Below are 26784 nucleotides of genomic sequence, written 5' to 3'. Positions count from 1 at the left end.
GCAGCTTTCATTAAGGTGTTGCAGGTTCACTTTAGAAAATGACCTGGAGATAAGCAGTCCTCTTATTTTTAACCCTGATTATGCTGTTTAAACTAGATTTTCTTAAAATAGTAGCTGCTTTCTGACCTTCCTTAAGATTAGCTGCTTAGCTAAGCAGAACTTGCTAACAAATTCACACCTAGCAGCTCGGGTTTTATGAGCATGTAATGATTTTAGGAAAACCACCAAATACTAAGTCTGTCATACAGGTAAAGAGAGAAATTTTAAATGTGTGTTTCCAAAATGCAGTAGTCGGAGGAGTTTCTTGTTTCATCATTCAGTCCTGAGAATGACTGAAATAATATGCTGTGCCCTCAGAAGTATTTAGTAAGTTTTTCAGTAAGTAGATTGTATTTTAAATAGAAAAATTGCAGATCTTGTTTCCAGCTTCTGAAGCCAGTAGATTGTGGTGATTTTCTTCAGATCATCATGTACTGGCAGTAATGAACCTTCCCTGTTGACTAAATGTGCTGAAGGAGTAATGCAATATAGACTGTTTTTAAGACTCTCAGATATTTCCCACAAGGAAGAAGAATGTTATCACATAATAAATTACCTCCTGTTCAGGGAAATCTATGGTTTTTAGACGTGCTCCAGTGTTTATGAATTTTTCTAGATGAAGTCATTATTCTAGTAAGTTGGAGGTTTCTTCTGTGGATGTGTGTAATTGGACGCAGGCAGGGTAATGGATTTCAGCCACTTTACTTAGTAGCTAATTACTTTTCCTATTGTGTAAAAGTAGTTGAGCAAGAAGGCCTTCTTTAACTCACATCAAAATATGTGTTAAGTGGGACTGTAGTGGAAAAACTGTTTGCATCTGGGCTGTCTGCACTGAAGGAGAAGCTCAAGTCTAAGATGAGTTAATTCTAGAAAAAAAAGGTAATATTTGCTTTCAGAATAGGAAAAGTATAATCTGTGTGTTTCTCTAAATTTTCACTTCAAAGCCCACTTGGGACTTGTAAATAAACTGCTGAAAAAACTGTCTTCTATTCTTGATAGAAAGTGCTTATTCACTCAAGTAGGTGTTGAGTAGTATCTTGAACCTCTCTGAAGCTACTCAATCTTACATTCTTGGAAGCAATAAGTAAATTAATGTTTTCCAGTCTTTAGAATATGGTTACCCTTATGTCTCTACATCTACACACTTCTGTAATACTGCTACAGGAAGGAAACCTACAGAAGTGTAAAATGAAGGGGGTGTTTTCTCACTTTTATTCCCCTCACACCCCCCTCCCCTCATTGTAATGACACTTCTCTCTCCCACAGTTTAACAGATATTTTTGTGTGTGAATTGTCCCATTGTTCTCTTACATTGCATCACCCAAAATCAGAAAAGGAGTCTGCAGTAAACATCATGAGGCCATTTGATCTTCTCTTGTTAGAGGGTGAAATCAAATATGGTTACAGTATTGCTGACACTGGCCTGGGTTTGGAGGCCTTTGAAGGATTCACTGGTGGTGGCAGCTGAACACCCTCCCAGGCAGTCAGGCCCTGTGTTCATGTTTCTTACTATTTGCATTATTTAAATTGAACATATTACAGTGTGGGTTTCTTAGCATCTTCTGTGCCCAGATGTTCCCCTTAGTCTGTGAGTCAAGTAGCTGGCCAACAGTTTTCTTGTCTTTCTTCTCATAAATTACAGTTGTTCTTCCTTTATACTCATTAATAAGCCGTGCTCCAAATTAGTTGCCTTCATTATGCCTCTTTTTCTTTGCTGTTTTTCTTTCTTCTCAAGCTGATTTATTTCCAGTTTCTCCAACTACTGTGGTTGTTGGTAATTTTTGTACTTGTGCCCATTTCCTCTGAGGACATTTCCTTTCCTGTAAGAAGCTACTGACTTTTTCTTGCTCTCTTTGCTTCTCTTGCCTTCTAGAACATCTTATATATTAATTCTCAACATTTAAAAAATTCTGCCCTAATAAATGTGAGGTGGGATAGGGTGTTGCCATTCTCCTTACTCCCTTTTCAAGGTTCATGAATTCTCATCTTGACTTTCTTGTGTCTAACCAGATTTTTTTTCCAGAATATATCTGCTAAGCAAAAATGTCCTTGGCTTGTATGACTGTTGCAGAAAGGCACTCACCAGACTTCATTATTGTTGACCAGCTCCCTAATATCATCCATCAAGTTGTCCCCTTTCAACACAGGGCAGATACTTTCAGCCTCCCCGTCTGCCTTCCCTGTCTCGGAGCGCGTGTCCAGATGCCCTCGATAAAGCTGTCAGTGAACGTGTTCCTGCTCCTTCATTACTAAGCTCTATTCTCTGATATTGAGTAATGGGAATGAGCTCACTGAATTGTGACATCTGGAAATGCCACAGCCTGGTGCTTAACAAAGTTTAGAGTGCATGGCTTAGCAGGGATGCTGCTTTCTGTGACTCTGAGTGAGATGGGCACTGCATGTGCGAGGGACTGCAGCCCCCTGTTCTGATGAGGAACTTTGTTTTCTCCTTTTCCAGCTGCTTCTGCTTTGAAATAGGATTCTCTGAGGGTTTAGCATTATTTTAATGTGTTGCATGATCCCAGATAAGATAGAGCAAGCTTCATGTTAAAAAATTTAGATGTTAAAATTTCTAGAATTCAGGAGCAAAGCTTGTTCACTTGTGTAAAACAACATGACCAACACTGCTACTGCAGCTCTGGGCATGTTGGAGCTTGGAAATCCTCCCAGCTGAAGCAGAACAGCTCTGGGCTTACAAAGGGATGAGTGTGCTGACTTGTCAAAGTGTCTGATCCTACAGCTCAGGGTGTCAAATAACCTTAGGGCTCTAGAGGCTTTCTTTCCTTCTCTGGTTATAAAAGATGGTAGGTTAAATAACTGTGATTAAAATGTCTGTCTAAATATCATTTTACCTCTGAGTTCATCAAGTTTAATTCCTTTCACTTCAAAGTCCTACAAGTTTTTTAATACTTGGAAGTCTTCAAATGAAACAAAAAAAAGTTCTCATCTTTTATGAGTGTGGAGAAATATTCTTGAGCTGTTACCCTTCCTTTCCCCTGTTCTTTCCACCTTCTTCTCCTTTCTCTTCCTCCCCATTCCTAGCAGAGGCCAGGAAAAGATGAATTTATTCATACTTCTTGCCTTCTTCTCCACACCCCAACTTAAAGAATCCCTTTACTTTTGTCTTAAATGTAGTGGTAACTAGAAGGCAGCTTATATCCAGTGCTGTTTTATATTAAAAAAGGACATTTTTATCAGTGTTTGCTATATGATGTCACTCTAAGATGTTGGCATGCTGACTCTTCCTGTGATAGCTGACTGATTACTAAAATAGCTTCCACATGTTTGCTTTCAGTAAATATTTTCAGTAACATACAGTGAACAGGTCAATAATTGGCTTAGCTGATATTGCTTGTAAAATGTAAGTATTAGGGCAGTGGTAAGCATATAGTGTGCAAGAGACTATATTTATGGGGTTTTTTTCAATGTTTATATAGATTTATACCCTGTAACCTTCATGTGAATTGCTCCAGTTCTCCAGCAATTGTAACAGATTAATGCTCAAGTTCAGATCTGTCCTAGTTTCTTCATTAATGAAAATGGTGTAATAGTAGCTCAAGTGACACATGGGGCAGAACTCTGATCGGGTGACCCATGCTCCTGTGTTTCAGCCACATTTCTGGCAAGCCTTTAAGGTCAGTGTTTAGGGTGTTGGATATGTGCATATATTTCAGTCTACTGTCAAGGAGAGAGTATGTATTTATGCCTCTTTGGATAACAGCAGTTGGATATAAGGAAGCAATATTAGTTTAAATTATTTCTGTGTTGCAACTATGTCTTTAATTCAATTTTGCAATTGAAACTAGAGAAAAACAATATATATGATTAGCTGGTTTTCATGGAGTAGCACCTCTCAACCTCTATAGCAAATAACTGAAACAGCTGCCTGTTATTTAGATTAGAGATGGGCAAGGCAGCTCAATAAACAGTAAATTAGGCAATGGCTGGATGGAAAGGTTGCTTGTTAATATGCTGTGGCACCTGTAAATAGTTTGAGATGGAAATATTTTTTTCAGTGTCTGGCTTTCAAAAAACAATCACAAGATACAGATCCTTATGAACTAAGAATTATTAGGCTGCTCCTAAGGCTCTGGATTTGGTCACTTCTGATTCCTTACAGCTTGAAATACGTTCTGCCAGCTTTCAGCTGCTGAATATTTGGGGTGCTCTGCATCACTCCTGTTGTTAACACTGTCAGCAGGAAATGTCAGAGGTTCCTGGCATCCTGGTGAGAAGCTGGATAACCCATCAGACAAGTGAATTTCTAGTTCTTTGGGTTCAAGAGGGCTCACTCAAGCTCACAGCTGTTTTGCTTTTTAATAAGATTCTTCACAGTAAATTGAGTAAGAGAACTACTTGAAGCTGATTGTTAGAGCCCTCCTAGGGAAGCACAAGCATCTACTATGGTGATTTATTTTTTTAAAACATTTTTTTTAAATAAACAAACAAACAACAACCCATTCCTTGCCCCCAGTTTTCATACTAGATGGAGAGGGAGCAACAGTCAGAAGAGTATGTTCTGTAGTGTGCTGTCCTGTATGCAAAAAGAGGACTTGAATCTTCAGCATCTAGTGCAGATGCTTGCTGCACAGCATTGGATAAAGGGACTCTGAGCATCACATCTGCTGCCTCTTCTGCTTTGCACTGAAGACTTTATCTTCTGTTGTTCTCTTCTGTTTCATTTCAGGTGTTTGGAGGTGCAAATTTTCATTTGAGGTCCAAAAATGTGTTGCTCAAAAAAAGTCCCCATTTTATTCTAAGAAATACAGGTTAATATGTGGATTTTTTTCAAGTTGAAAACCTATACATATTTCATATATCCTCAAAAGAGGCAGACAGTGTTTCTAGTTAAGAGGTAGAAGAATTTATGCAGGTGTGAGACCCTTCCCTTGTAATTCTGTGTCTGGTTCTGGGCACCAATGTTCAAAAAAGCAAATTTAAACTGGAAAAGGGAGTATAGAAGAGCTGTGATGGTCAGAATGGAAAGATCTCCTCTGAAAGGAAACAATGAACTTGTTTAGCTCAGTAAAGTGGAGTCTGAAGAGGCATACAAATTCTTGCTATAAATACTTGGGGAATAATAACCAGGAAGGGAAGAGAACTATTGAAACTAATGGACAATGTTGGCACAAGAACAGCTAGGTACAAGCTGACTGGGAAAACATTTCAGCAGGAAATCAGAATGTTTCCAGAGGTCCTGAACTTCGGTGAGGTTTTGAGGCAGCCTTCTAATTTTTCTTTTTGGGGATTTTGTCCTCATTATTCTTAGTATTTTTTCAGATGTGGAATTTGGATCATTTAAGAGCAGAATTATATAATATAATTATTCCTTATGGTAGGAGAAGCCCTGAAGGTCCCTGTCAGCCTTATTTCTTGAATCCTTAGAGTTAGAATTCTCTTGGGTCACTGGCTGCTCTGAACCTTTGCTCCATACTGCACTTTGAAGACAACTGTGATGGTAATTAAGCCAAGTAACTCTGTTGGGTAGGCTTACATCTTCTGGGAAGACATGTGGATACCTTTAGTGGCTCCAGGGGAACAGGGAGACAAGCATAGGAGAATACAGAAGTTGAGAGGTTGGGAAAACATCTTTAGTCAGATTTTTTGATGTATAGCTACCAGTTATCCAATGGATAGAGGTTTAAATTTAGTCCCATTAGTATATTTATACTACTTCTGCCACTAGTACAACAACATATGTACATAACCTTTACTTTTTCTGTTGGTACTCATTGACAAGGACTTCCAAGGCATATGCAAATGTTTCAGTAATCTGTTTGACATTCAGTGATGGTCTCTGGACATTTTCTTCTATTGTCTTTTTTAGGTAGCAGTAACCATGCTTCCTAGAAGGAATTCCATTTTGACAAGAAAGTAAATGTGTATGTTTCCCTGAATTATAGCTCTCCACTAAGTGTATTACAGCTAATAAATCTCATAATCCAAAGATAAAGGTCAAGAGAATAATCCTAAAGTCTAATTTGAATCTTATTCAGGCTTGTTTCTGTGTGAGTGTTTTCAGGTCTGTTGCAAGCTAATGGTTTTGTTGATACCACTTAGGGGAACAGGGATACCTGTCTTGAAAATGGTAGTAAAATGCCACTTGTTGATCTGAATGGAAAATAGTATAATAATGTGTATTCTACTGAACGTTAGGTTGTAGTCCCTTCTGGCCTTATGCTCTTCAGTTTGTATTGAGCTTTTGCTTTTTTTTTCTTTTTTTTGGAGGGGAGGAGGAGGGGCGAGCAAAAGAAATAAAAGGAAATCCAAATCCAAAAGGAAGATATGACTTCAGCTTCCTCTTCTATTCATCATCACTAAAAGAAGGGAACTTGTCCAGTTTAATCAAATGAGGAGGAAGTTGCTGTACCAGCAGGAGGTCACAACAGGTTTTGGAAAGTTCTGATAGGACTGGATGCTGCTGCAGGGGAGCTGCAGAGGCTGAGAGCCATGTCCCTTTCTGCCATCATGTGCTGAATGTCTTGTGACACACAAGGCAAAGTGCAGGGGATGGAAGAAGCAAAGTAACATGGGCATGAGAGTCCAAAACCAGACACATACAGCTCCATGCAGTACCACTGCACCCAACCCTGGTACACTGTGCAGGGAGTCATGGAGCTGGGCTGTGACAGATCTGCTCACATGGTAAAGCTCTTGGCCTCAGTATATTTTAAGAATCCCAGTGTAGCTAGAAAGAGAGGTTCTGTTTTACAAAATGCAGAGAATGGTCTAGGAGTTTTCCCCAAATCAACATCAGATACACTTCAGGAGTTAGGGGATAGTTGTGTCTCAGCTGGGGGGAGGTTGCTTGTTGGACCTATTTGTGATCAAGAATACTGTGTGCCAAGTTGTTTAACTGAAATGTCTCTTAAAATTATTTTTAAAGCATTACTTAAGGGAAAGTGCACTCTTGTTTGTATAATCCACTTTGATTTGTCTCCTTTCTGGAAGAACTTTATTTGCTTTTCTTTATGCATCTCTTTTCATCTCAGGATTAGAAATGCTTGTTAAAAGTTGAGAGGACTGGGTACCCAGGAGCCATGTGCACTCCCTTGAGAAATTCAAGTTTGTGTAGTTTTCTGTTGTTTGTGTATTGATGCACTAAAGCTGCCAAGAAAAGTTTGGTGCCTAAAAGTCATTTGTTTTGTCTCTTTCTTCTTAACCTAGTATATAGATTGGTACCAAATTGTTTGATTGAAGTGTCTGTTTGTAACTGTCACACTCATATGACTGAGACATGTTCATCTTACTAGAGATTTTGCTCCACTCTTCCCAGAGATTTTGTGTTCAGGTGAAGGGGTAGTTAGTGTGGCAGGGGTATTGTTCTGTGTTTTCTTTTTTTCTTTTTTTTCCCTTCTGTAAAGGGTTCCTAATATCCAGATGTCTGAGGCAAGGCTTTTCCCACTCTTGGGAGCAGGCTAATTGGGTACCAGTGAGGGACACTGAGCATTATCCTATCAGTTCCTAAGCAGTTTCATTCTGTCCATTAACTATCCCAGTAATCTCATTTTCTTTCATATCACATGAGCAATGTTTCTAGAACAGTAAAAAGAATTACAAAGAACATTTTAAAATGCCATGGCCTGCTCAGATACAGTTCTTGCAGGGATTGGGACCCTCCTTGCCTGAAATGGAAGAGCACTGTTACTGATTTTCTCACCAACTGTCAATATTGTTTCTGTGATTGTGTCTTTTTTTTTTTTTCTTCCCTACCCCAGCCCACTGTTTGTAACGTGGAAGATCGGTCGAGATAAACGCTTGCGTGGCTGCATAGGTACTTTTTCTGCCATGAACCTGCATTCAGGACTCAGGGAGTACACACTTACTAGGTAAGATTTTGTTTTCTGTAGCCTTGACCTACCTATTTTTAAATAGTCTGCTGAGGAGATGATAGGTGTGCTTTGGTTTGGTTTGGGTTTTTTGGCTGTGTCACTCTACTGATCAATGAAACCCCTTATCTCCTTTTGATGCTAAGTGTACTGCCTGGTTATTTGACTGCTAGTGTCATGAAGCTATGGTTTCAGTTAAAAACCAGAACTTGAGCCTTTTTTTTTTTCTGGAAAACTACTCTCAGTAGCTTATTGTAACTAACTATTATAGTATTCTTTCCAGTGTTCAGACAAATTTTAACCTTAATAGTTAAAGTCAGGGCAGAAGACCAGAAAGTCAGATTTGGGGATTATCCTATTCACACTTCTAAAACAGCAGGTATTCTCACCTCTTCTCCATCAGGTGCTTCCAATCAGCTGCAGTTAATTTAATGCTACAAATTTCCATTACATGTTACTCTTCAGATACATCCCAGCCCCTGAGTGGGAATCTTCTGGATGAGGGAGGTAAGTGATGATAAACCTTCACTCCCTGGCAGCATAATCCTTCATTTTTTGATCTACACCTAAATTCATTCACCTTAATATTGTTCCATTTCCTTTGCATAGAGTGAAAACTAATAAGTGTATCACTAGAGCTAGTAGCAAGCTTTCTACTTGTTTTTTCTAAGAGTTTTCTTAAGTTTATTTTCTAAAGAATCAATGGAATTCTGTTCCACTCAGTTACAATAGACTGTTTATAGTGCTTTAAAATAGAACCTATATACTGGCATGTGTAGACCTCTAAAATTGTCATCACTTAAAATAATTGATGTCTCTAGATCACTTTAGATTTGAGGCTTTCCTCCACTGCAGGATCTTCCTCTTTGCTGTTAAAAAGCCCTGTCAGTCCCAGTATTAAGTAATATTTAAATGAGACATGTTCTTTCTTACATGTCTCACTAGTTTGATGCAGTTCATTTCATGCTTCTCTCTACTCAGCTTGAAGAAATCAACTTCTTATCTTCTGGAGTCCTTACAAACTTCTGAAAGACCTTGTTACCTTTATTGTGTTGGTTTTATTAATTATGTGTCCTTTAAACCTTTCTCTGTTGAAGGTTAAGCACCTTAAAACCTTAACCATTAGTGAGCTAGACTGGAGGAAAAATAACTTGTCCCCTGCACTGGAGAGTGTTTCATTTAAGTGCACACTTTACAGTGCCTGAGTGGGAAGTTTGTACAGAAAATTGTCCTCTAAGACAACAAGAAGGGTGATAGCCTAAAAAGTAGTCTCTGCTGCACATAGTTGTTTCTGTTGCCACAAATCAAGTAGTGCTGTGTTCTTGCATACCTTTAAAAATGCTTATAAGATGCCTGCCTCTGCATTCTAACTCTGAAAGCTAAAGCCAAAATATATGGAAATGATGCACATTAAAGGGAATTTTTGCATTGCATTCTTCAAACGATGGTCACCTGCTATTGAAGTTTATATGAGGCTATTCAGACAGTTCAGCAAATAAAAGAAATGAAAATATGTACCAACTTATTCTTCAAAAATCTTTTTGAGATTGTCAGGTGTTTAAAAAAATTTATTTAGTGGAATATTGGATTGTGTTACCTTTTATGGGGAACCTTTTTTGTGGCACCAAAAGTGTATTCTGTAGTTCAAAAAAAGCCAAAACCCCAAACTTCAGCTATGAACACTTAAGTGTAAAGTTCATATCTGACTGTACTAAAAAGTTGTTCCTTTATATCAGTTATTATTTAAAACAACAAAGGTTTACCTGTGATGAGTTTCCTTCATGTTGCTAAGTCTTTTCAACTACAGAGCTTCCAGAGGAGAGCATCTGAGGAATAACAGAAGCACCTTTGAAATGCCCATGAACTTTCAGAGTTTGGAGTTCCATAGGCCTCTCTAGGAGGGATCAGAAGCTAGGACTTTATAGTTTGATCCATCTGTAAGTGGGCAATAAGCTCCTGCAGAAGATATGAAAATTCCTGAGAAAAAAAGAACAAAAAACAAAGAACAACTTCTTCAGGGAAGGCAAAAAATTATCAACAAAGAAGGTAGAATTAGAAAGATCTCTTCAGAAAATGCAGCTTGACCAAGATGGTTAGTTGAGGATACAGGCAGATATTCCTCTGACTTTATTTTATTTGACACTGGGAGGCACTTTTCTTTGGTTATTCTGAAGGTACAGCAACAACTAAGTTGTTTGTCTAGTTCACTCTTATCTTTTTCAGCACCTTCTGTGGAATTGTGGCCCAGCTTTCAGTGAGTACAATGGTACAGAAGAACAGCTGTTCTTTAATGCCCTGGTGCTTAGTGGTCAAAATATCCTCAATTTCCTTCATGCATGATTTTATTGCAAAATAGTTGAGTAGTGCTTAGGATCACAATAAATCAATTTTTCCTGAATTCTAGTACTGATCTAGAGTTGTATCTTGTGTCCAGTGTGCATCCCCTACATCTGTCTGCATGCACTAGTGTAGTTTCTGCAAACACACTGATAGCTCATCTAGGAATCTGAAGTGGACAATTTCACTCTTGGAACACCCACACTGATTGAAAACCACCTTTTTAGGGTCTATAAAGAAAAATGGTGGTGGTTTGTGTCCAGATGAGTCTCTTTCCCACAATGAGCCCTGGAGGTTGTTAGGCTGGTAGTGCCAGTGTGTTCTAAACAGGAAATGTGTGTTGAATGATTCATCATTAATTGGCTGCATCTGCCCAAGTCATGAGGAGGGATGAGAATACCTGTAGCTTAAAATGCATTCCTAATTTAAACTGTATTCCTAATAAAATCTTCACGTTAGACTTCAATTTTATCTGCAGTAATATTAGTGAAAGGAGAAAGGAACTGTATTATTAAAATCTTATGCAGAACTGTACAAGAAGGTTCAGATTTAGTGATTTGTATAAAGTTTTACTAGGAGGTTAGTTGGATAAAAATCTATCTTGTTTAAAATGTTTTATTTGAATATTACATATTAAGATGTAAGAACTATTTTGCCCATGAAAAAATCCTTTAGACTGAACATGTTAATTGAATATCCTATATGAACACAAAAAAAGAAAGCAATGCAGATTATGAAAAATACCTTCTGTTTTACAGCTCCATCAAGAAAATACAGTGAACTTGGAAGCAGGTTACCACAGAATTTCCTAACAGGTTGATAAATTACTTTTTCATGTATTCTGTTCAGCACTAAGACTTAGGTTTTGGCATTGAAGTTTCAAGGTCCTGCTGTCTTACTGAAGGAAATGGTTTCGTTTATTAATTTTAGTTGAGTTTTTCTGCCAATTTAATTTACTTTCAAGTCATGTTTTTTACCTAGTGAATATAACAAGTATAGGTGTATAAATTAAGTTTCAACTCTGTTGGCTTACACTATAATGATTGGAATATGTATCAGAAGAGAAATAGTAGAGAAGAGGTAAATTAAGGAGACATTATAATGGCAGAGCCTTCTGCATAGAAGAAAGCAGTGAAGAAAAACTGGAGAGCTCCAAGCCTTAACTGGATTAGTATAATGGCTGAAAACTACATTTAAATTTTAAAATAATATGTAAGCCACCTTCCTTAACTAGCATAGGCCTGTTGCTGCTGACTATAAGATGTAATCAAGACTTTTTGTTGTGTGTTCTGCTTACCACTCCACCTGAGAGAAACATGACCTCTGTCAGATCTTCTGCCTAGATGAGGTTGATCAAGAAGTGAAAAAAGCCAAAGAGGGAAGCTCAGGATGGAAAGCACAAGACTGAAGGAAATTAAGCCTGCAATAACTGAATTGGGGTGTAGATTCCATGTGATTTTGGCTACCAGTGGCATCAACTACTGCTCTATATTTGGTAGTAACTTCAAAAGTCTTAGTCCTTGTTGCTGCTGTATCACCTGCCTGCTCTCTGTGAAACACATTTACCCTTTCCTCCTGTTCCACACAGTAGAGTTAACCATCCCACTGTAAGGCAAACTTACTTAAAGGATGCAATTGAAAGATAATGAATGGCAGTTCACATTTGTATTGATGTTGGCCTTGCTTTGCTCAAGACTAGGGGGAAGTATTTGTGCAGATGGAGCAGCACTCTTGAATTCCTGTTTCTTTTTACTAATCATAGATGTGTTCAACCTTCCCTGTAATTAGCCCCTACAACTCAGTGCTGCCTTCCCAAAGCCCTTACTATCAGGTGGTGCTATGATGTGTGTAGATCCAGGGGAAAGCACACTGTCTGCAGTTTTTCAGCATCAGAGTTGGGGGAGAAAAAATGTTTTTGACATTTCAGTTGTGACCTCCTCTGCTCACAGAAGTCACAGCCTGAATTAATTCCTGCAAACAGCATTTCATGTAATAGTTCAAAGCACATTGTTACTTCTGTGGTGCCCACTGACTGTACTTTGCAGGCTGTCTTTCTTTGTCTCTTTGATATATAGTAGACCACTGCTGAAAGTCAGCTTTTCCTTTTCTATTCCTGCTCTGTGTCTGGTGGCCACCAATGAAAAATGCCTGATGATTGTGGGGTGAAGCTTACCCTATCACTTTCAAAATTAACTCTGCAGAGACTGATGTACACTCCCAACAATCTCAACTCACCAGTGCTACACTATTCTTGAATGCTTACTGTCATCTTTAAAGCCAGGTAGCATCACATTGCTTCCTTTTCATTGGTACCTTCTGTGAAAAGCAGAAATAATACTGGAATTTCTAGTGGCTGCTGCTTGGCTCTGAGTTCTCAGGGGGAGATGAGGTGCTGAGAGAGGTCTGTGGTAACGTGGTTACTGGCCTCAGGCTGCACCATGGGAGGTTTAGATTGAGTATTAGGAAAAATTTCTTTACTGAAAGAGTGGTCTGACAAGGGAAAAATATAAAATCAAGGTGTTGGCACCTTAATTTTTTTAATGATGTCTGATTAACTTTAAAAGAACTGATTGAAAATTAGTGTAACATACAGAGATTTTATACAGGCTCCTGTGTTTTGCCTGCTCTGTCATCTGTATAGACAGAAACTTGAAGTTGTTAATGTTTTTAGAAGTCATCTAAGCTGAAAGATGCTTGTTGCTGCATTACAGTAGGCATGAACTTTACAAATAACACCACTTTAATTTGGATAAATTCTCAAATTTGTCGTAGGGGAATATGTTCAGTAATAAAATGAATTGTGATGTAAACTCCCAGTACCAGACACTCTAAATGAGGTATACAAATTTGGATTTATTGAGTGAGGCTTAGTTACTCCATGTGAGTCGATTCAGTAAGTAGGTCTGTAATGATTTTGTGCACATAGTGCCAGGTCATTATTTCAGGGAACTGTTGCTTAACAAAACTGCTTGCTGCCTTTTCTCAAACAGCAAAGCTGAATGCAATACTGACTTTAGAAGCAGAAAAATCCCAAATTTTGCTCTAATGATGGGTGAAATGCTTGTCGTGTCATTATGAAATGAAAACGTTTAGGAGAGAGGAGCATGTCCTAGTGAATATGTATTTCTTGCATATTATGTGTATTAGGGATGGAGGGATTCTATCATGGGTTTTTTTCTTCAAAAAATACCCAGAACCTAAACAAAAAATGGTTTTGTAATTGTTAGTCTATTTTTCCTGAGAAAAACCTTGCTAGACCCTTAGACCAGATGATGGTCTGTTTCCTTAGCAACACTTCCAGAAAGAAAGCAAAGGAAAACACTACAAATAGAAGGACAGTCCTTAGCTTATTATATTTGTGAAAGGAGCAGTGCCCTGCCAAAGCTTTTAAAATATGCCCAGAGTTATCAAATATTGATAATGGTTTTAACCATTTTGCTGGGAAAACTGATTTATAGAGTGTAAATTCTTTGTCACTGTGGAATGCATTTCTGCATTTGTTGGAATAAATTTGCTTTGTAAATTACAAAAACCCACTGAAGATCTAAGAAAAATAGAACTTCAGGATTCAAAATGATAACAAAATGGCTGTATCTTTATAAAGTGATCCCATGAAGTTTGGAAGGTGGGTTCCTGACACTATCATAAGTCTAAGGTCTTGAGGATGTCCAGAATTAAAATACTTAATACATCATCTTAATTTTTAAAGCATGAATTAAAAACTGGGGATTAAAAAATATGCTTCTTGCAAGGTACACACAATGAAAAATCTATGATCAAGGAAAATAACTTGCATTAGTTGCTGTAATTAGTAGTATTTTAAATAAATCAGATATTCCTGATATTAGATTGAATGTGAATGAGTAACTGGGGACATCCAGCAGTTACTCAGACTTTCCAGATGGGTTTCAAGGAGAGCCATGTCATTTGTGACTCTGCTGTTTCCCACGATGCTGCTGCATTTCATTTTCTTCCCACACAGTCTCCTATTATGCTAAGAAAATAGTGCACACCCTTGAAGTTCAAAGATAGAGTTCTGGTTGAGTTGAAACACTGGTTTGGTTGAAAGTTCGATTTGTAATTGAATATTACTTGACATCAGCATTTGGGAGGGAGAGTGGAGTCAGGGGAAGGGCCTCCCTGCTTTTCCTAGGAAAGTTCTACTTTGCCATAACTCTCAGTTTTCCATTACTAGGATGGGTAGTTGCTGGTGCTCCATGGTTATTGGTCAACTTTTTCATCTTTTTATATGGTACCCTTAAAGGGGAAGTCAGCAAGACATTTCCTAAAAATCTTTTAGCATGGAATTTACTTTCATTTGAGACTTCTGGTGACTTGGGTTTTTTAAGCACTCCAAAGATGTAGTGGGCCATGAACCAGAACAGGACTGTGTGCTCAGAGAGCAGGCAGAGGTGTAGATAATGGGTTTCTCAGAGCACTGGCATTTTAAAGAAACATTTTGAGTATTTGGAAACTCTCAGCCAGGACAGAGTGGAAGAAGTTGGCATAGAAGTTACCTACTCTGAGCAAGCTTTTCTCTCTGGCTTTTCTCAGCTTAGTGGCATATATTTATTTTTAATATAGAGTAAGGGACATTTCCCACAGCTTTGTTGCTAAGGAAAGGGGAGGTTAGGGGTGGAGAAAACTTCCCACTGCACATACTGCCCAGTGCTTTGATGTGCTAAATGTGGGAAAGATGTTAGCAAGGTGTGTCCCTGACTTCCTAAGACAATGGAAATTGAGGTGCAGCACATTAGAAACCTCCCCCAGCAGAAGTGTACTTAAAGGCTTTGTTTGACTCATGGAGCTAATTTTTGGTGAAATGTATTGCTTTAATATAAATTATCAGGGTTTAAGTGAGGTCACAGGAAAAAGTATTATCTCTTATGCATATAAACTGTTAAAAATCTTTAAACTCTGCAGCTTTGTGTGGGAGGCACTGTGGGAAAGGAGTCTCAATTAAAGTTTTCAGTCTGTCAGCACCTCCTCCATTGAGGTGTTTCCCGATGCTTTCGTTTAAGACTGTTTAAAGAGGAAATAGCACGAACTGGGTGTGCAAACCAGGCTCCAAAAGCCCTCATTTGTGTCTTAACACAAAGATGTTGAAGCTTTTGAAACCACATCTACCATTTTCTGTGGACCAGAGTAAGTATTAAAATGCTCTTTTAAGCTGTACCAGAATTTGCTGCTATATTTAAATGGGATCCCTGCTTCTAAAATCATTCCTGTTGGCAGCAGGGAGAGAGAAGCTCTGTCCTTCACACAGCTGTACAGCTGAGATGGTAGAAAAGCTCTTGGAAGAAGAGAGAGCATGCCAACCTCTGGTGGGACACCAGCAGCCATATTAAATGCTGAAGAATGTCTGGAGGCATCTAAGCCTAAAGTCACTTCAAATTCTGAGGAAACCCAGAAGTCTGACAGGCCCCAGAACTCTGAACCATTTCAGCTCATATCCTACATGTGTCTGTCAGTGTGCAATCTCAGGGGGGGCACAGGGAAAGGTGGCGTGTCCTGAACATCTACAGATTACTGAAGCGTTGAACTTACTTGAAAGTAACAGTTTTGGTGTGGTTTTTGTTGTCTTTTTTTCCTTTTTTTTCTTTCTCTTTTTTCTTTTTTTTTTCCTGGCTTGATTTTTAAATGCAAACAAAACACTCCAGCTTTGTCTCTTCCCTTTGAGCTGTTGATTCACTTTGCAAATTCTGCTATTTTCAGCTGTATTCCATAAAAGTCTGTAGAAGTCTGTTAGAAACAGAAATTGAACATCCTTTGATTTCTTAGCTGTGTGAATGACAATGTATTGATACAGTCTACAAAGCATCTAATGCTGTGAAAGTATATAAACAGCTTGTTAAAACATTTGATGTAGATCAAAAAAACCCATTTCTAGCCTGACAGATTCCTACTTTTATGTGTATTTTCAAAACTTTTTAAATTAAAAAGTTTTATACATATAGCTGTAATTAAACACAGAGATAGTAGCATTTTTTGCTGTAGTGGAGAACAGCTATTTTTGCAGCATTCTGAACCAATTTTCAGTAGGACTGATAATATTCAGCTCTTAAAACAAGGATATTGGAGGGCTGGGGCAAATGGTGACCATGTGCCTGTGCTTTAGATATAATGTACAAGCTACAAAATCTGTCAGCTGACACACTTAAAATTTAGTTTTGCTGCTGCAATGCAGTGGTATACTTTTTTTTCTAAGTGTAGATTGCTTGTAGTAAAGGGTTGATAGTCAGGCAAACAGTCTTTCAGGATGGAGAAGTGTATAAATAACTCCCACAAGAACTTGGGGAACTTGTGCAGATGTTCAGGGGTGTTGTGGTGAGCCTGAGCACAGCTCTTGGGAACTTCCCCATCTGCCAGAAGCTGCAGCCCCAGCTTCACTGAAAGGGGCTTTGTGGTAATGGCAATTACTAATGGCTGTGTAGGTCAGTGTATGGAATCAGGTATATCAAACTTAAATCAGCAAGGAAATGTGACTTTGAAGTGAGTAATGTTCTGCCTTTTTATTCTTACTTAATTTCTCGGTGAAAAGATTTGGTTTGAATTTGGTTTGATTTGACAAGGGGAAAAAAGAAAAGCTCTGGATTTTAATGTTTTTTTAGCAGTACAGCTTTTTGGTACTTCAAGTGATTTTAATGATTTACACTTAAATAATACCACAAGCTGAAATAGGTGCCAAGCTACCTGTAGCATGCAATTAATTCAGCACTTCTGTTACCAGCTTGATTGCCAGAAATGGTTTCAGTGTTTTATTCATAAACAAAAGCCAGGTTAGAAATAGATTCACACTGATTACAGAAACAATAGTCGTCAGTTTAGAAGACTGTTCATTTTTTCTCTGTGACAAAAGTTGCTAATGCACATGATTTAGAATAAAAATATATTTGGTATGTAATAAAAAGTTTCAGTAATTATTTTTCTTCAGATACCCCATTCAGCTGAAGGGTGATGTAAAGCCAAAAAAGTTTAAAGCCAAAATACGATCTGACTCAACTGTATAAAGGTTGAAAAAGATTTGAAGTCTGTTTAAAAAAAATAAAAATCTGTGCATATGTGTATTTTTAACAGTTTCAGTTCTTACAAAAGCCAATTAAAAGAACTTTTATCTCTAGGCCAGTTATTTCCAGATGTTATTGTTAAAGCCCGACAGATAGCATGTTGGTTTTGCCTTGAAGAAAACGTCCTTGTTATACATCTGAAAGGGAAAGGGGAAATGTAATTTTAAAATAACTGAAAGGTCATTGCAACCTCAGCCCTCTTAACAGGGCATCACTGCTTTTCACCAGAAATGTTTTTACATGTTCTGTCAAGAAGTTGATGTTGGCTTTGTATCTGTTCCCAGAACCTTCCACACAATTTGCAAGCTGGTTAGATGGCCCTTTCTCATCTGTGCTGAGGATGCATTCTGCAGTTTGCTCACTTAGCTACAGAGAGGTTTTTTTTCCCTTTGACCTAGACTGCTAATCCCTCACTGCAGAGAGCAGCAGCTGTGCTTTGTCTGCGGAGGTCCCTGCACTGCGGGCAGCCCCGTTCCCAGAGCAAGCCCCGCTTTGTGTCTTCTGCTTTTTCAATTACTGAAAGGGTGACTTTGTGCTTCCTTTTTCCTAAAACCCTTTTTAGCTTCGTGGAACTCTACGATGCATGATTTTGAATTATTATTTTTATTTATATATTTTTTAAAAAGTATAGGTTTCCAAGAGCTGTTACATACAGTTTCACAAAACTGTGTTTGACTAAAGCATTCCTGACATTCCAGAGGTGAAGTATTTCTGCCTTGCTTTTTGGAAAGGTGATGAAACCTATTTCTGTTTAAATATTAAACTCTCTAGACAGATGTGTTTGAATTGTAGCTCTGAGAGATATAATTACAAATAAATCAGGGGGGTTCTGTGCATCCATGTTGTATCCTCATTTACCACTGAATAATCAGGCTTCAGTTGCACTTGATATTATTTCCCTCAGTTAAACATGTGCAGCCATCTAGGATGTTAGTGATAGCTGAGAACTAAGTTAACACAAGAACAGAACAGAAAGTCATTTGCTGTTTTAGGTGTTACTGCCATGAATGGTAAAACTAACTTCAAAAGGAGGAGAATTTGGCCTCTAGTTTCTTTAAGAAGACACAATGTAAAATATTTAATTGGAAGCACAAATTTAACATTTCAGTTAATCTCATAATCAAACGTTTGTGTTTACATTTTCGTGGTTCACTGTAATCTTTATTCAACAACTGAGCAGAATTTTTAAGTATATGAAATGCTGTTGAGGTAAATGCATTCCTGGAACACTTGTTACAGTTTTTGAGTGCTATAGGCAGATGTAACCTAACCTGAACCTCTTGCCTCTTCATTTCAGAACTGTCTTTTCATTGTATTTCAGTTGTTTTTATTTATTACTCAAAATCTGTTTTAAAGTAGAAAGCATATACAGAGAGAGAGCTGGCAGACTTGGAACAGATTATACAGAAAAAGATTCTGTAGCTTGGGCATCTTGGCCTTAGATACAGTGATTTGTGAATGCCCCATCCAGACACTTCTCTAAGTTGAGTAAATTGAAGGTAGCATTGATTGTGCCCCCCCAGGTAGACAGAATTGTGGTGGAAAACTACAAGGAATAAAGGGATGAAACAGTGACCTGCTCACGTAAGAGAGAGAAGTGGCAGAGCTGCTAAAAGGAGAATAAGGAAGTGGCTTACAGAAAACTTATTTGTGTGTGTAAGAAGATCAAGGGAAGGCAAGGCAGGAAGCAAAGCTTCCAGCTTTACTGAATGTGTTTATGTACCTAAAACCTACTCTTATTTTTTAATTGGTGATTTGTAGTGGTGCTGAACAATTATAGCTTAATCTGTTAATAAGCTTATTGTATAAAGTAAAAACTTATGCACCCACACAAAATTAACAGGGAAACAGAGAAGCATTTTTTGTGGCCTTAAATAAGGAACTAAATTTTATCCTGATGCAGCCATTCTCACCCCTGCATTCTAGGATGGCTTTGTGATGGCAAGAGAAGTGTTTAGAAACCAAAATGGTTTCTTTAGTGCCTGCGAATTCTCATGAAATAAGGAGTGGCTGTGTCTTTCCCTAAGGTCTTGTTACATACAATGTGCCACAAGGGATTGATCTTGTGCCTGTATTTTTTACTATATTTATAAAAACACTGAGAATTAGTAAGATGCAATGAGCTCATACAGCAGCCTTTGCCCTGACAGCACTCAGATTTGCATCTCTTTGCAGATGTACTCAGGAGTATGTGTAAGAGATTGCACTTAGATAAAAACCAGCTGGTTTAATCATAGCCCAAGTTGAGCTGATACTGATGAAACACATATCTTAGGAAGCAAGCCAGTATTATTCAGTGCCCTTTATTAGGAGTGGTCATATTCCAGCCTGGAAGACAGCAGACTCAGTGGTTATTCTCCATTTATGCACTTGCTCAAGAATTTCAAGACTGGATTCTGTCACCTTTCATTTGTCACATAATACTCATCAACACCTTCATAGTTCAGTATATTTGGTTTTCTTAATCTTTTTCTATGAAACATCTAATGCAACACCTCAAGTAGGTGAATATGATCTTTTTCCTTCTCAATTCAGTTACAGCATATTCTACTGTGCCTTTTGCTTTCCTTATTCTTGACCTGATTATATATATTTAATTTGTCCACCATTTTGGTTTCAAAGTCCTGACTATAGAACATAGCTTCTGTTATGCCAAACTGTATCAAACCCGAGCTTAATTGCAAAACTCATCCCCTGCACTTACTACTGGTTTTTAAAGTGAATCATATTGCAAACTAATAACAATTCAACTACATTTTATTTTTATATTAAAACAGATTTTAGTATTCCTGGTGAGGGGAAAAAAATAGTGAGAAAATTAAGTACTCTTTTGTTCCAGATTCTCAACATTATAATGAAATTTTTGTACAAGCTACAGGAAATTGAAAGCATATTCATGTATTTATGTATCATTGCATTGCTGAGCTGTTTAGGAAAGTATTTTTCCATGTGTGCTTAAGATGAAGCTTTTTCAAGTTCATAAAGGAATAAAAATATTTCATGTTTACTTGTTCTTTTTAAAAAATTATTCTTTGAATGCATCTTTAGAGGGGAGTAATATTTTGTGAGTTAAGTGAAGGTTGATTTCAGCTACAAAGTAGCCATAAAGATTTTTGGTTTGACTTCAGTGTCTGTTTTTGGGGATAGTGGTGAATATGGTCAATGTTGAGAGACTTGCTGGAGATGTAAAGAATTCCTGAGTCCTCTTTTCATGCTTCTAGGGATTTGAGTGGTTGGCATTGCTCGAGCTGCAAGGTTCTAAATGTAACTGAGCAGTTCATGTTTGTTAATCATCTAAACTTTGCCATCTGCTGGAGAGCCTTTTAGTGACATTATAATTTAGTCCAGTTGGAGCTCAATTAGTTTTCTGACTAGTCTGTTATCATGTGTTCACCAAACAAAAGCCCACACGTTTAACCCTGGTCACTTTGTTATTCAGTTTTTAAATAAGCATCTGGAATGACTCTGACAAAACAATCTCTCAACATAACACAGTAAGCTTAAGTGCTGTGGATTTACTTTTTATGTATCAAACCAGGACATTTCCATGGCAGTTGACACCTTTCAGCTTCTTGAATGCTTGCATGAGTATGATTCAGAAATTGTCATGCCTTTTGGAATTACATTGTCATCATTTATCCCAGCATGATGACAGATGCTGGGAGGAGTGAGGGACAATAAAAGAAAAGGCAGAAAACAAGCTGCCACCTACAAAGGGACTACTGCACACAGCTGCTTTACCTTGTGTTCCCCTGGAGTCAGAAAATACTGTGCAAGGTCCATGCTGAGCAATTCAGAGTCCAGACAACTGTTTTGCATGGGTATTCTGAACTGACTTTGTTCAGTTCCAGACGTATGGAAAGTGTGGAACGTGGCAGTTCAGGCTTTTTTGCTGCACCCGGGCAAAAGCTCAGTAATTGCATGCTTTGTGCTGTAATTTGCTATAAGCTGAACCTCTCACTTACTGACCCCTTATGCTAAAATCCAAAGCCTTCACATACCTTTGTGAATGCACACCTCTGAACTATTACTGAAGCTCTGCTACATCTTAAAGTTAATATTTTTCCCAGTGTAATAGGGCATGCTGTATGGTAGTGTAAAATATTCCCCCCATGCCCTGCAGGATTTAAACAGTATGAGAAAAATACAGTCTTTGCTTTGTTTGTTCTTTCTTCACATTCAAGGAGAAAAGTAAGTTGTCTGGAACCACAGAACTGATACAGTGTGAAAGGACTGAGAGCAGGTCTGAGAAGGAGTTAGGGGTGATGGTGAACATGAAGCTTTACATGAGCCATCAGTGTGCACTTGCAACCCAGAAAGCCAACTGTGCCCTGGGCTGCACCAAAAGAAGCACAGTTCTCCCCCTCTGCTCTTCTCTTGTGAGACCCCACCTGGAGTCCTCAACATGAGAAGGACATAGAGCTCCCTGAGTGTGTCCAGGAGAGCCACTCAAATGATTAGAGGACTGGAGCACCTCCCCAGTGAAGCCAGGCTAAAGAAGTCAGGGTTGTTCAGCCTGAAGAGGATGCTCCAAGGTGACCTTATAGCAGCTTTCCAGTATCTGAAGGGGACTACAGGAAAGCTGGGGTAGGGCTTTTGCATGGGTGTGTAGCAAGAGGCCAAGGGACAATGGTTTAAAATGTGAAGAGGGGAGATTTAGATTGGGTATTATGAGAAAAATCTTTACTAAGAGGGCCCAGGTTGCCCAGGATGTTGTGGCTGCTCCCTCCCTGGAAGTGCTCAAGGCCAGGAGGGTTGGATCTAGATGATCCCTTCCAACCCAAACCACTCTATGATTCTATGATTTCTGGCTTAGGAAGCAATAAGGAAGCTGAAGCAATAGAACTTTGATTCTTAGTATTGTATTGTCCTGATTACATTAACATTCTGTGGTTTTATTATTATTTTTTTTTTAGTTCTGACTGCATTAACATTCTGTGGTTTTATTATTTTTTTTTTTTTAGTTCTGACTGCATTATGCTTTCTGATGTGAACAGATTTCAGGAGTTGCAACCTTTATGATAATACTTTTCCACTTAAAGGCCATAACAGGACACGTACAGAATTCTCCTAAACTTTAAGACCTCTCCATAAAAACCTTCATTATATCCTTGATAGATTACAGCCGTAAGAAAGAAATTAATTTAAGGCATTATTACCACACAGTGTAACATTATTGTGGCATAATGATGAACAAGGTTTATTTGGAAGAATCCAGAGTGTGATAGGATATTTCTCTGGGCAATTGTCAGAGCAACAGAAAAAAAGATCTTTTTTTTTTTTTCTCCTTTTAAAAATCTCTGTTTAAATTTATGGAAGTCTTAGCTTTTACAGCTTCTGTGGACATAAGCTTGCTTTCCTTACATGAAATTTTGTAACGGTGAGTAAGTGAGGAGCTTGATAATTTTCATTGGGTATTTACATAAGGCTGACAGACCCAGCTGAAGAACCAGCAGTGCTTAAACCTCCAGGAGTTTCAGGCAGTGGTCCTTCTGCAGGTGCACATTAGCTCAGTCTCCTAACAGATACTCATGTTGACTGCAGATGCATCGAAAGCATCCCAGACCATGTTTGTCTGGAAATCCTAAGTACCCCCAGATAGATTCTGTAAATATCTCTTTTGTTGAACTTGTTTGGAAAACACAAGTGAACTGGTGAACAGCTGAAAGCAGTGTAACAGAATTGTCTCTGCTTAGGTTCCAGTATTCCAAACAAAATACCTCAGTTGTTGTGGGTTTTTTTCCCCTCATGTATTTAATATCTGCTACTATATTATAAATACATCTTTCAAGAATTGCCATTTCAATTATGAAGTATAGACAGAATCTCCAATTAACAGCCATTTTAATTGGGCATTTACCTATGCACTCTGCTAATAAACAGGCAAAGAACTTCAGACAAGTATTTCTCTGCCAAATGTCAACAAGTGTGCATTTCTTTTTTTACCCTGTGACTGCCGCTTAGCAACATAATTTGCAGGAAGTGCAACTGTTATTCTTTCCCTTTCTGTCTCCCTAATGTAAGGGAGGGTTCAGGAAGAACACGTCATGCACAGTTTTTTTATTTCCTGGAAATTTTTCCAGAAAGAGAAAAAAAATAATACAACATAAAGAATTTTTTCCTTGCATTGAAGTGATTTGATGATGTGTATAAATCACTGCTTGAAATCTCTATTTATGTTGGCAAAAACTCTGCTGGTCATTAATAGATGTTGGTAGAAGGCTGTTATGTGGGTACTGCTAGGCTGTCTGATCTCTCATGCTGAAAGCTAGGAGAATTTAATTCAGAATAATTTCAGTTTCTGAAGAAGAGCACACTCTGCCCTGTTTTTCTGGCTTGAAAATTAGTTGCAGATTGTGACTTGGAAACTGCCTTTTTTTTGGTGTTGTCTGCCAAAGTGAATTATGATAGCTGATTCTTATTAGGAAAATACTGGGGATCTTCTTAAGAGTTCCTTCATTTCTTCATTCCTTAATTTAAATTACTGAATGAAAAGCTAAAAATCTTAACTAATTTGGCTGGTCAGTAACACAGCAATGGGAAGAGGAAAAATACTGACAGGTTTTTTTCTGAAACCCTGGCACCAAGTGTCTCTTGTTGCTACCACTGCTGTTCCCTAAAATCCAGTGAGTTTGCCACTCACTAATTTCAGGATGTTTTGAATCAATGGAAGAACAGTGTCTGGGCCCTCTGGGCTCATTTTATTGACACAGAGCTGTGTCTTTGTTACATGTAATTTCTAAAGTAATTCTACTAAGAACATCTCACTTGGTGATAGAATCAGGAACCCTACTGAGCTTAATGAAAAGAGGTTTTCAGAGCAGATATAATTTAAGTCCTTTTGCCTACCATCTAAAAGTAGTGCCTATGTGCTGTTTAGCAGAAGGAGGAATAATTTGTAAAATGAGATCTTTAAGCCTCTTTTTCATAACTCTATATTTGAAGAATTGTATCATACAAAAAAATTGTGGTTTGGTTTAGCTGTGTTCAGTATCAGAGATTGGTGAAGAGAAAACGAACTACAACAGAGTGAACTAAAGAAGTGATGGGAAATTACTGGATTTTAAAACATTTTACTTATCAGTTCTATTTTGATGAATCCTCTGGGATCTGTGTTTCTACATGGGGAGTAGATTTTGAAAGAGGCTGTCACAAAAAGTAGATTTTTAGGAGTTGAGGATCTTGGATTCTATTCTGGGTCCTCTCACTGACTCATAGTGAAAGCCTCTGAAATTGTGTGAGTCACTAAATGTCTGTGCCTCATGTACACTGCTATGAAAGTGAGTATTACTTGTAAAACACCAGTGTTTGACCCTTCCCTTTGCTTTTCCTGGGTCATGTTTAAACCCCCAAAGTAACTTCTGGTAATGTACAAAACTGTCCCATTTTTCTCTAAACTCTCTATCCAGTTTGGACCTGTAGATGTGATTGTCACCAAAACCAAAAGAGCTTTAGTGAGAAATTTCATTATTAATGATTGTCATTTAATAACAATAAAATACTAAGAATATAATTAATGTAACATGTTTATTCATCTACACCTAAATCCTTCATTACTATTTTTGGTGCTTATGTGATATCAAACTATTTAAAAGACTCCTTTAAGTTCTATCACAAAGATTTTCAGGCACTTCTAACTCAGTATTTAGGCTCTGTTACTATTCCTTATTTCCCCAGTTTGTCTCCTACTGTTTGTTACCCATCTGCTGCCTCATGTTTAAGTGCCTTAGGTTCTTAAAGGCTGAGTCTGACTACTTTTTTTTAAAGGCATTTTTATAGCCTAGAGAAATTACAGATAGACAACACAATGATGTTGTTCACCTGCTCATATTGTAATTTCCAGTGATTCCAAGAGCTTCCCTGGTGATACTTTACAAAACCAAGATGTAGGCTTAAGGAATAAAAACTTTCATTGTATATTTTGCTAAATTTCATGCTGTTTATCATGGTAATTCAAAATACCTTGAACAACTTCCTTCTCTGTAGAGTCTGATTTTCAGTGACTTTAAAGTGTTTGCATCCTTTTCTACATCCCAAAACAAGGAGCTGAGCATGGAAAATCAAATTATTGAGAAATACTTTTGAGAGCTTATGGCCAAATACACTTCATTTGAGGAGAAGCTGAGATCTGCATAGCACAGCTGAAGAAAAGCTGATAGCTGAGTAACACTTTGGTTTGGTTTTTTCTTGACTGGCAACGACTTGATCTTAGTAGGACACCCAAGACTGCATAAATAAAGTCTATTTAACTAAAAAGACTATGCATGTGTGTGCATGCATTTTGTGTCTAAAAATAGTTTTCTTGGAACAGGATTCAATTTTAACACTGCCTGCTTCACTTTTATCATGGAGCACAACTCTATGTGGAAAAACTCATGTCCTTTTCTTGAGCAGCTCGAATTCCCCATGCTTGGCACAGCTTCCTTCAACCACTTCACCACTGTGTGCTTCCATTTAGTCAGGGACAATATAAATAAATTAGTTCTAGGCATTAAGGAATGAAGAACAGATTGTTCGAAAAATGCTTTTTAAATTAGTAATTTATTTCTTTAAAAGTAGTTTTGACCTCTAGCTAATTTTTTCCTATTTATTTTACTAGTTACTTCTACTCTGCCCTTCTTTAATTCAAAGGCACAGTGACATGGCAGATGGAAAAAAAGTGAGAATTCACAGGCATTTGTCTTTGTAGAGTATATGAAGTTTATGATAAGTGCCAAACTGCTGCCTCTAGAAACTGATAATTCTTTCTTCCCAGAACAGAACAACAACAGTAAAACTCATCCAAGCTTTTATACCCTTGGGAAGTGTTGAGATGTACTGATGTTTCTGAGGGTGATGCCAGTCTGGTTCCTATTGAGAGCTCAGGTGGGACCCAGTGGAGACAGCTGCCCACAAGGACCTCTCCTGGGTGCCACCTACTTGTTTTACTGAGATTTTTATTGATACCATCACAACAGTCAGTAGACAGGGATCTGGTCACTACCTGCAGAGATAAAGTTTAGGCTTAAGGATAATGGCTGAATTCTGGGTGCTTTTCAGCAGTGTATTCAAGTAAATTGGTTACATGATAGTGGGAAAGCATATCTTGGGGACATGAGAGATGTGCATGTAAGTGAACTCACAGTAGCAAGGATTTTAAGAGGGCTGGGGTTTCTGAACATGAGTTTATAGTAAAAGATGGGGTAAAATATGAAAAGCTTTTCAGTGCAGAGATACCATCTGAAGCTCAAAATTCCAAAGCTATAAACAGCTGGATTCCTGGAGGCATTGCAGGAAGAGATCTGTGGTTATGCACAGTGTTCTTGTATTGGACATGACTTAACACTGTTGGCCATTACTTAACAGTAGGCTAGATGGACTTCTGGTTTGAGCTGTCTCTATGTTCAGAGTTATCTTCCCTTTATATACATGTATGGTTTTTTTTTTATTGTGTCCCCCTACCCTGTGTATGGAGGGATATGAAGGCTGAATTAGCTGTTTGTATTTTCATGTCATTGTTCCACTCTGGCTCT

The 26784-nt window shown here is 38.0% G+C and overlaps 1 protein-coding gene across 2 annotated transcripts in view; it reads left to right on the top strand.

Moving 5' to 3' along the window:
• The window catches only part of AMMECR1 (Alport syndrome, mental retardation, midface hypoplasia and elliptocytosis chromosomal region gene 1), a 68312-nt gene that overhangs the window by 23551 nt on the left and 17977 nt on the right, over positions 1-26784 (top strand). The window contains exon 2 of one of the 2 annotated variants that reach the window (XM_030449192.1): positions 7758-7868. The exons of the other annotated variant lie outside the window; for it this stretch is intronic. Within the exon in view, the coding sequence (XP_030305052.1) occupies positions 7758-7868 (111 nt within the window). The remainder of the gene's footprint in view (positions 1-7757; positions 7869-26784) is intronic. 2 annotated transcript variants of the gene reach the window in all.

This window comes from Calypte anna, chromosome 4 (genome assembly GCF_003957555.1).
Source record: "Calypte anna isolate BGI_N300 chromosome 4, bCalAnn1_v1.p, whole genome shotgun sequence".
In the NCBI taxonomy this organism is placed as follows: Eukaryota; Metazoa; Chordata; class Aves; order Apodiformes; family Trochilidae; genus Calypte; species Calypte anna.
This window is presented reverse-complemented; position numbering and strand designations above follow the sequence as displayed.